The 10,341-nt window shown below is 40.0% G+C and overlaps 1 protein-coding gene across 1 annotated transcript; it reads left to right on the top strand.

Annotated features, from left to right (window-relative positions):
• Nucleotides 1–350: 350 nt before the first annotated feature.
• On the top strand, nucleotides 351–8,600 carry nfs1 (NFS1 cysteine desulfurase). Its single transcript, XM_042407426.1, has 14 exons — nucleotides 351–444; nucleotides 546–763; nucleotides 2,157–2,233; nucleotides 2,873–2,989; nucleotides 3,339–3,422; nucleotides 3,544–3,696; nucleotides 4,028–4,121; nucleotides 4,295–4,429; nucleotides 5,885–6,042; nucleotides 6,160–6,265; nucleotides 6,518–6,599; nucleotides 7,136–7,219; nucleotides 7,783–7,872; nucleotides 8,010–8,600. Exons 2-14 carry the CDS (start codon nucleotides 658–660, stop codon nucleotides 8,071–8,073), a joined length of 1,350 nt encoding a protein of 449 aa, XP_042263360.1. The 5' UTR covers nucleotides 351–444; nucleotides 546–657; the 3' UTR covers nucleotides 8,074–8,600.
• The last annotated feature ends 1,741 nt before the right edge of the window (nucleotides 8,601–10,341 follow it).

Genomic DNA, 10,341 nt, shown 5'->3' with positions numbered 1-10,341 from the left:
ATAATTATGAGATAGTAAGTTATAATAAGATATCAAGTTATAATTATGCAAAAGTAAGTTATAATTCTGAGATATTAAGTCATAATTATTACATATTAAGTTATAATTATGAGATATTAAGTTACGATTATGAGATATTAAGTCATAATTATGAGACATTAAATCATAATTATGAGATAAGGCCTCAATTATTTTGTTGAATGCATGCATTCCTGTGACAATGTAAAAATAACTAAAATAAGTTTTTAAAATATAACATTATTCACTTGTATTTTGAGTACAACACTTGATTTATTTTGAGGCTTTTCCTGAAATAATCTTTAAAAAATAAAAACTTTCACGGTCATCATAGAACATGTTTTACTTTGAAAGTCGTAAGCGGAAGTCTCTGTTGTCGCGTGTACCTTGACTCCATCTTGACACCTTCACTGATGTAACTTGGAGGTAAGAACCTGACAGGCGGCAACGCTTCTCACAACAACAATCCACTCACGTTTTTACGTTTTATATTCAAATCGTGAGTCTTCTTCTTCACTCTTCCTCAGGAGCCAGCAGATTAAACTGGTTCAAACCGGTGTAAAGTGGTGTTTTAGTTGCTGTCAGCGTGCTGTTGTTGGAGGTCAGCGGGTCCACAGTTGAAACTTGTCCGCCGTGCAGATGCTTTCCCCAGGCAGGACCGTCACCTCCCGGCTGCTCAGGCCGGGGTCTTGGCTCCCTCTCCGGATGGGCTCCGACGGGAGAGCTGCCAGCTCTCTGCAGAAAGGTAACGGCAGCTCGGATCAAGTTAGCCTGTTGGTTTGAGTCTCAGAGCTGCTAGCATGAAGCTAATCCCAGAGTGACGCAGTTTATCACAGAGACAGAAAACTTCAAAACACCTGTAAACTGAGTGATGCAACGTTTCACAACGAGGTGTGTAGTGTCTGACACATTAGACGGAGACATTAAAACTGTAAATAACTTAAAAACAATTGTTTTGAAACAATTGAAACAATCGTTTCAGTTTCATCAGTTGAACTAATGAAGCTGAAACGATTAATCGATAGCTGATCGACAGAATTATAATTGTAACTATTGTAAAAATAGATTCATACTTCTCTTAACGGATATGTTCACAGTTTTTCAAGTTTGTCTTAAAACAACAGTCATGTGTCCATGTGAACAGTGGAAGAGGTTTTCCTTGCTGTAATCATTCCTCCTGTTCAGACTGGCTGTTATAAGATCCCCTTCAAATGTGCTTTCAGTGTAAGTGATGGGGGCCAAAATCCACAGTGTGTCCACACAGTCATTTTGTACAAAAATGCATTTTAAAAGTTTATCTGAAACTTATATGAGGCTTCAGCAGTCTGAGTGAGTCACATTAAAGGGATATCTGACACATTTACAGTCTATTTAGCATCAAATTCCCTCTTTATATTTCCCCGGACAGTGTTTCCCTGTTGAGCTGCGGTGGAAGTATAGTAACAAAAAGAGGAGCTTTGGCACTAAAAAAAGAGCGTTGAAAGATATATACTTGATTTGACTAATTTGAACAGCTGAAGTTTCATATTAACTTCAGCTAATCCTTTAAATGCATTTTTTCATGGGAGGCTTGTGGATTTTGTCCCCGATCACTTACATTGTAAGTACTTTAGGAAGAGATCTTCTAATGGTCAGTATGAACAGGAGGAATGATTATGGCAAGAAAAACCAGTTTCAATGTTCCTTTAGTCACCTGACTGTTGTTTTAAGACAGACTTGAAAAATTGTGAACCTATCCTTTAAAGTATTGTTTAAGCATTTACTAAACATTACATGCTGCTTTTCTTTGTCTTTTGTGACAGTAAACTCTGTATCTTTTGATTTTGGACTGTTAGTCAGACAAAATAAACATTTAAAGATATCATCTTGGGCTTTAGGAAATTGTGATTGGCATTTTTCATCGACATTCTGACATTTTATAACAATTAATCGAATAATTGTCAGATCAGATTAAGTGACAAGATTAGATTAAGTGACAATGAAAATGGTCTCTGGTTCAAGTTCTACAGACACATGACCTGCCTGTCACAGATATCTGACCCAGTATTTTAGTCCAGCATCATACAGATCTGATTAAACTCTTTCTCAGTAAAACCAGCTGACTGTCTGTCTTTTTGTGATGTTTTTTTGTGCTGCAGAGCTGATAAAGAAACATGAACTGGAGAGAGACGAGTTCCGGCCCCTCTACATGGACTTCCAGGCCACCACGCCCATGGTAACGGTTACTAACCTGTTGTCAGGGTTACAGGTTTTACCAGTCGATGTCCGAGTCTAAAAGAAAGTTACTTAGCCTTTTTGTTTTTATTGTAAATATGATGGCAGCCACCCCTCGCCTCACTCATAAAGTATATTTTCCGCTTCCATCAGAATTGAGGACGCATCATCGTTTTCACCCTGCCGTGACCATGGCAACCACAGAAACCATAGCAGAATTACACTATACACCTCTTCAAAAAACAAACAGAAGTCTTGGGGCAACATCAGCTTCAAAGTTTCATAATCTTGCCCAAAACAATAAACAATGTTTATATTAGTTAGCGTATTAATTGCGTGATATTGCAAATCATTTCCTCCGTTTTAAGCTACAACTCGCTCTATTTAGCTGCGTGATGAGATTAGAGTAGGAGGATAGTAGCAGCCTGTGATGTAGAGTACAGAGTGTCAGAGTTAGCTGGTAGCTGCTGGCAGGGGAGTTGTGCCCTGCTGACGCTGTTACAAAATGCAGAATACAGAAGTTGCTGGGTGGCAGATGCAGCACCTTTACACTTACTTGCACTTACACTTCAATGTGTGTGTGTGTGTGTGTCTGTGTGTGTGTGTGTGTGTGTGTGTGTGTGTGTGTGTGTGTGTGTAGGACCCCAGAGTGCTGGACGCCATGTTGCCCTACCAGGTGAATTACTACGGTAACCCTCACTCCAGAACACACGCCTATGGCTGGGAGAGTGAGAGCGCCATGGAGACCGCCAGGAAGGTAGAGAGACACTTAATCTGTAGAGAGAAAGAGAGATTGATGTAGAGGGATAGTTTAAAAAAACATCATTAAATACATCTCAACTGATCATATATACTGTTTTCTTTCTTTTTTTTTACCTTTTCTGTATTGTAAACCATTTGTTGTATTTTTTTCTTTAAAATAAGAGTTTTTAAACTGTACAACCTGCTGTTTTGCCGTTTATTTAGCTGTGGTCGACATTCCAGTGAAGCAAATCTGATAACTAAGCAAATATTTGACAGAGAGTCACTGACTGTGTGTTGTCTGTCTGTCTGTCTCTCTCTCTCTCTCTCTCTCTCTCTCTCTCTCTCTCTATCGCTCTGAGCAGCAGGTGGCTGATCTGATTGGAGCAGATCCCCGAGAGATCATCTTCACCAGCGGAGCCACCGAGTCCAACAACATGGCAATCAAGGTCACACTCTGCTCCTCCTCTTCATCACATCCTCTTTATCCTTACTTCCTCCTCATCATCACCTTCTCTTACCACCATCTCCTCCGCCGGCAGTGACCCCTCTCCTTCCTCCTACCCGCAGGGCGTGAGCAGGTTCTACCAGGCCAAGAAGCGTCATGTGATCACCACGCAGACGGAGCATAAGTGTGTTCTGGACTCGTGTCGAGTTCTGGAGGCCGAAGGATTCGACATTACGTACCTGCCTGTCCAGACGAACGGACTGCTGGATCTGGAGGTAAACACGCAGAACATACACAGAACACATTAAACATAAAACAGAGATCAGAACGTACAGAGAACATACAAACAACAAAGTTGTTGTATAAAGACTGCAAAGAGAAAACATACAGATATGGAGAGAAGATATATAAAGCATACAAAGAGTAAACAGAGAGCATTCAAAGAGAGTATAGAGAACTTAAAAAGAAAGAGAGAGAACATGTACTCCATGTATAGAGAATGTATGTAACGTCATGTATATCCTCAAAATGTATCAACATAACTGTGTGTGTGTGTGTGTGTGTGTGTGTGTGTGTGTGTGTGTGTGTGTGTGTGTGTGTTTTCAGCTGTTGGAGGCCTCCATTCGTCCTGAAACCTCTCTGGTGTCAGTGATGACCGTCAACAACGAGATCGGAGTCAAGCAGCCCATCAAAGAGATCGGTAACCACGGCAACGCAAACATATGTTATTCACTCCTTTCATTAGGCCCGAAATCTGAGTTTAAGTGATTCAGATTAAATCCAATCACCGCGACCGTGTAGAGCCTCCGATCTGATTCGGTGTTCTGATCAAAACTATTGTGTCGTTGATCTTTCTGCTGTTCTTGTCCACAGGTCAGATTTGTCGTTCCAAAGGAGTCTTCCTCCACACCGACGCCGCCCAGGCCGTCGGAAAGATTCCCATCAACGTCACTGACTGGAAGGTCGACCTGATGTCCATCAGCGGTCATAAGATCTACGGACCCAAAGGTTAGCACTAGCGTTATAGTAGGTGTAGCCTAAACTGTTAGCTTGCCAGGCAAGGTGAGGCAATTTATTATATACAGGGCATTTTATTCACTATTAAAATGCTTTACAAATTTAAAAAAATTAATAAGAGAGGAAGAACAAAAAAAACATAGAAAACTTTAAAATGATCAATTAATTGTCGAGTGACTGAAACAGCAGAGAAGAGTTTAGTTTAGGTTGTAGTAAGTGTGTTTATCTTAGTTAAACAATGTAGCTTCCTTGTCTTTTGTGTTGACAACAGGAACAGTCAGCAGACCCAAGTCACAGGATCTCAGTCATCTAGAAGGTTCATACTGAGAGAGAATCACGGCAGAAATGTAATTTGGTCCCAGCATAGTGAGGGATTTGTAGACCAGTAGCAGAATTTTAAACTCCACTCACACTGGTAACCAATGCAAAGACTTTACAACAGGCATGTTCATATTTCTTTTTTAGTGAAAGCTCTGATGGCTGCATTTTGAACAAGTTGTAGTAACTTCAGAGCTTCCTTTGGCAGAGAAAAGGTTGTTACAACTGTCTGGCCAGTTGGAGATGAATGTTGATTATCTTTTTGTGGATCATGTTTGGACATGAGTCCTCTTACTCTAGTGATATTTTTGAGATGATAAAAGTCTGATGCTGTCACTGATGTAACGTGACTGCTAAAATTTAGATCAGAGTCTTAAGATAACACCCAGATTTCTGACTTGACTCACAGTTTTTACAGATGAAGAGTTAAGGTGTGCAGTGATTTTCTGTTTTCGATTATGGGTGCAAAACCCTCAATCACCTCAGTTTTCTTTTTATTCAGGGTGAGACGATTTTGGCACATTATTAATTTGTCAGTGCACTGACATCGTGAGTCAATAAATGGGACCATAGTCACCTGGTGAAAGATAAATGTAGATTTGAGTTATTGTCAAAATAAATATGGTAATTAATTTTATTTTGAAGAATCTAGTCTAACAGCAGCGTGTACTGATTGAACAGAACAGAGTCAAGTTTTGATCCTTGTGGCACTCCACAGATCATGCTGACCTGCTTGAGAGTTAGATTGCCTGCGAATTGCACCTGATCCAGGTCAGAACAGTACCCAAGAACCCAAGTCAGTTTTCCAACAGTAGGATATGATCAACTGTGTCAAAAACAGCAATGAAATCTGATAATACCACAACAGAAATTTGAGTGTTGATGAGTTAATTGAAATTACATTGAGGACCTTAATAAGATCTGACAGCTCAATGAGATGACAACGTCAAAACAGTTAAAATTGCTCAGTTCAATTAGTTGAATTTTCCTTTGAAGGGTAAATTTGATACGGGTCTGTCTTTAGCACAGATGGATCTAGCTGTAAGCCTGAGTGTCTGAGAACTGCTGAGTGTGTGATGAAATGACCAGTAACTGGCTGTGTGTGTGTGTGTGTGTGTGTGTACACAGGTGTGGGTGCTCTGTACGTGCGCCGTCGGCCCCGTGTGCGTTTGGAGCCACTACAGAACGGGGGCGGGCAGGAGAGAGGGCTGCGCTCCGGCACCGTCCCCACCCCACTGGCTGTTGGGCTGGGAGCCGCCTGCAGCATCGCTCAGCATGAGATGGAGGTAAAAACAAGTGCACCCACATATCATGAGACTCGACAGATTCACCCAAACATCAAGAAACTCAACAAATGCACCGTAACATCCTGACACTAAATGTGTGTGTATATGTGTGTGCAGTATGATCATCACAGAGTGTCCATGCTGGCTAATCGTCTGGTCCAGAAGATCATGTCTGAGATTCCTGATGTCATCATGAACGGAGATGCAGAGCAACGCTACGCTGGTAGACACACACACACACACACACACACACACACACACACACACACACACACACACACACACACACGCACACACACACACACACACACACAGAAGTGAAACAAGTAAAAACACAGCATTGTTAAATGCTTGAATTTATTTTGACAAAAAAACCTTACTACAGTGGATGAGGCAGATGGACTTACCTGACTCTGTGTTTGTGTGTGTGTGTGTGTGTGTGTGTGTGTGTGTGTGTGTGTGTGTGTGTTTTCAGGCTGTGTCAACCTGTCCTTTGCCTATGTGGAGGGAGAGAGTCTGTTGATGGCACTGAAGGATGTTGCTCTGTCATCGGGGAGGTCAGACACACGTTTTAAAATATGAAATCTAGAAACAGCATTGAAGCTCTACTTAGAGCAGGTTCCCTCGATGATTAAGCTATTTAGTAAAGCAATTTTTAAATATGTAATTTTTAACAGGACCCTGTGGAGTTTTTGACCACTAGTTGCATTTTGCAAGCAGGTTCCCTTTTTGTTTGTTGTGATGTTGATGCATGCATGCAGGCATGTTGTCAGTTGCACATTATTCCACTGATAAGAAGTGTAGCAATGGAAGAAGAAGACTGCATATAGCAAACATAGATGTAAACATATTTTAAAAATCTGCTTTTTAAGTGTTTTATGAGGAAGGAAATCCATTCAACATGTTTGTTAGATCTCAAGAATGGTGAGAAACACCAAATCTAAACATGAATTTGGTTTGTTTACAAGTAAGAGAGCTTTATCTGATGTGGGCCAAAAATGATCGACCTTTAAAGATATATTTGTGTGTGTGTGTGTGTGTGTGTGTGTGTGTGTGTGTGTGTGTGTGTGTGTGTGTGTGTGTGTGTGTGCAGCGCATGCACATCGGCGTCTCTGGAGCCGTCATACGTCCTGAGAGCAATCGGAGCAGATGAAGACCTGGCTCACTCTTCCATCAGGTATGAACAGTCATCATCCTCACTGCAATCCATGTCATAACCTTTATTAATAATTCTACTAATAATCCAGATTATAATCTTGATAGCAATGCTGATTACGGTCTTGATTATGATCAAATTTGATTTGATTTGTCATTTCAGTGAAATACAATCTCTTCAGGACCAGAGTAAAAAATCCTGATAATTGTCTTGATTCTAACCAAGATGATAATCAAGTTTATTTTCCATTTAAATTATGAAAATATATTGTTAAAATGAAAGACGAGTGTGAATTATAATCAGGATAATAAACCTTTTTGTAATCCTCGTTCTAACACATTCTGTCGGCTGGTTCTGTGTGCACACTGCTGATTGCAAGATGAGTCACTGATTATAATATTTCAACACAAAAATTAACTTTCTGACATTTATGTGTCTCACTGTGACTGAACAACAGCAGAGACTCAGACAGGAAGACTGAAACATCTGTCTGAAATTCAGCAGCTGGAGATGATGCTCTGCAATCTTTCTCTTCACATGTAGATTAATATAAACGTGTGTGTGTGTGTGTGTGTGTGCATTAGGTTTGGTATTGGCAGATTCACCACAGAAGAAGAGGTGGACTACACCGCAGAGAAATGTATCCAGCAGGTCCGCAGACTCAGAGAGATGAGGTGAGTTCAGATGGACTCAGACTGATGTTAACTTGACTGTCGCTGTTACGGATGGATCAGTTACTTCACACATGCACACATAGTTAAAGTTTAGAAATGATAATAACTGTCTGTCTGTCTGTCTGGTTGTCTGTCAGTCCTCTGTGGGAGATGGTTCAGGAAGGCATTGATCTGAAGAGCATCAAGTGGACGCAGCACTAGACTCCTCCCACTTCCTGTCCACTTCCTGGCTGATGACAACAATAACGATGACAGTGATTTCCAGGATTTTTTTGGCTTAGACCAGCTTTTCCTTCCTGTACACAATCACGCACAAACTTCCTGTCCGACTTGAAGTCTCTTTGTAGCTGTAACTCTTTGTCTCTGTTGAAGCTCCTCCAGTTGCTGTGTCGGGAGATGTTACTCGGAGAGTTGACCAGCGCTTGGCGACCTCCGCTTGTTGTATGAATTCTGTTGTAAATCAGTCAGCTCGTTGCTTCGTGTCTCGACTGGGTCTTGTATCACAAACTTGTCTTAGTCTGACTCTCTTTGGGTTACGTGGGTTTCACTGAGTCTTAACACGATTGATCCTGATGACTGGTATCATGGTCCTCAATTACAGCCAGTCACATGTAACATCATCAGAACCATGAGGGCATTACTTGTTATGACATGAGATGAAACAATGATACCTGATGCAGTAAAAAGTGATGAGATAAGATATATATATCACATAACCAAACAAATACCAAACCAAACAATAAAATACGAAGCTGCAGTAAGAATGATATCCAAATATTGAAAGTAAGGATAATGTTTTAAATATGTGTGGAAATTATTGCATGACTGACTTTTATTTTTTTTTATAATACAGTCAACATTTCAACATGTACAGTAGAGAGACTGTTGTGCTTTTTTTGTCTCATGATGAACAAACTGTTACGTCTAAGTGATACGTTCTAAGTCGGGCTGTTTCTGCTACCAAAGCATAGAGAAAAACTACAGAAATGAGGCCTGAAGAGAAGAAATGAATGCACGATCTGACCGTTTCTTCTGTTTCTGACAAAATTATAATGGAAAGTAAAGTGATCCCGCTGATCTATAAAAATGTCTCTGTTGCTCTTTATTGTCTCTTGTAGTGTAAACTCATTAAGTTTGTCCTTGTCAGGATCCTGTAGGAATGTTGACTCAGTTTTTCCAGCGAGCCAGTACTGGGTTGTTGGCAGGTTTAGATTTTTGATCCCAGAAAATGTGTTAAGCCAAAACTAATTGCCGGCTAAACTTCTAATCTTGCTTTGTGATGCAAGCCCTCGTCAACATATGTTAAGCAACAGAGATGGACGATGACCCCGTTGACAAAAAGGAACAGTGGGCGGCGCTGCTTCAGCTCGGCTGGAGAAGACAGCAGACTTAAATTCACTGAGTCATCTTAAGATTTGATGATTCGTCTACTAATCGTTCGAGACAGCACTTATCACTTTACTTTGATGATTCACAGATTCACATCTGCTGCTCTGATCACAAGTGACACACTGTCTTCTCTTCTTCCCACGTCACTGTTCACTACTCATTAATCGAAACATCCTGTCAAACACTGTATTAGCAGCAGCAGTTTCATTATTCTGTTAAAGTCTGGAACGCTCTACAAGACTGCAGCTCTTATTTTGACCATAACAGCTGATTTTCAAGATGGTGGAGAGTAAAAACATCTCTGGTCCAGTCTGTCATACATGTGTCTGAGGTTATTGACAGAAATCTGAAGGTGATCCTGAAAGTCAGAACACAAAAGACTGAAAAATGTCTGTTGACAAGCTTTCTAAAGTCTTGTATTGTGTTCCTGTATGAAGTCAGCAGAGCCTCTGACTGTATTTATTAGACTACAGCATTTACTGTCTCCTTATGTTATTCCCATCATATGCAGTATTATCCAATAAACACCTGCTTCAAGTTCATGCAATAAACTTTTGTCTTATTTTTACTGAATGTTTATTTTTATAGTGACAAAGACATTTTACATACCACAGCATTTATAGCCTGCACTAGTTTGCAATGCCTTTCCATCCCTTTATACAAATACACACAACTCAACATACAGAACAAAGCAAAACACAAACTGATACAACAAAATACCATGAAAATCTTATGTATTTTTTTTTATAAAAGTTTCAAAGAATTATTCATATTATTAAAAATATTAGAGCTGCAATGACTAGTCAATTAATTGAGCAACAGAAAATTAACCATCACCTTAATTTATTAGTCGTTTTGAGTGGTTTCTTGAGGAAAAATGTCCAAATTCTCTGGTTCCAGCTTCCCAAATGTGGAAACGCAGTCCTATATGACTTTGTTTATTTCTTTTAATTAATTTACAAATAAAATAGATTGATAATGCTGTTAAGGACTGCTCTGATCTCTGCCAACCATTTGTGTTTGTGAAGAATAAATCTGTTATGGTTTCATAGACTAAAATTGTGGAATCAAAAAGTTAGA

Source organism: Thunnus maccoyii, chromosome 3, assembly GCF_910596095.1.
Source record: "Thunnus maccoyii chromosome 3, fThuMac1.1, whole genome shotgun sequence".
Lineage (NCBI taxonomy): Eukaryota > Metazoa > Chordata > Actinopteri > Scombriformes > Scombridae > Thunnus > Thunnus maccoyii.
This window is presented reverse-complemented; position numbering and strand designations above follow the sequence as displayed.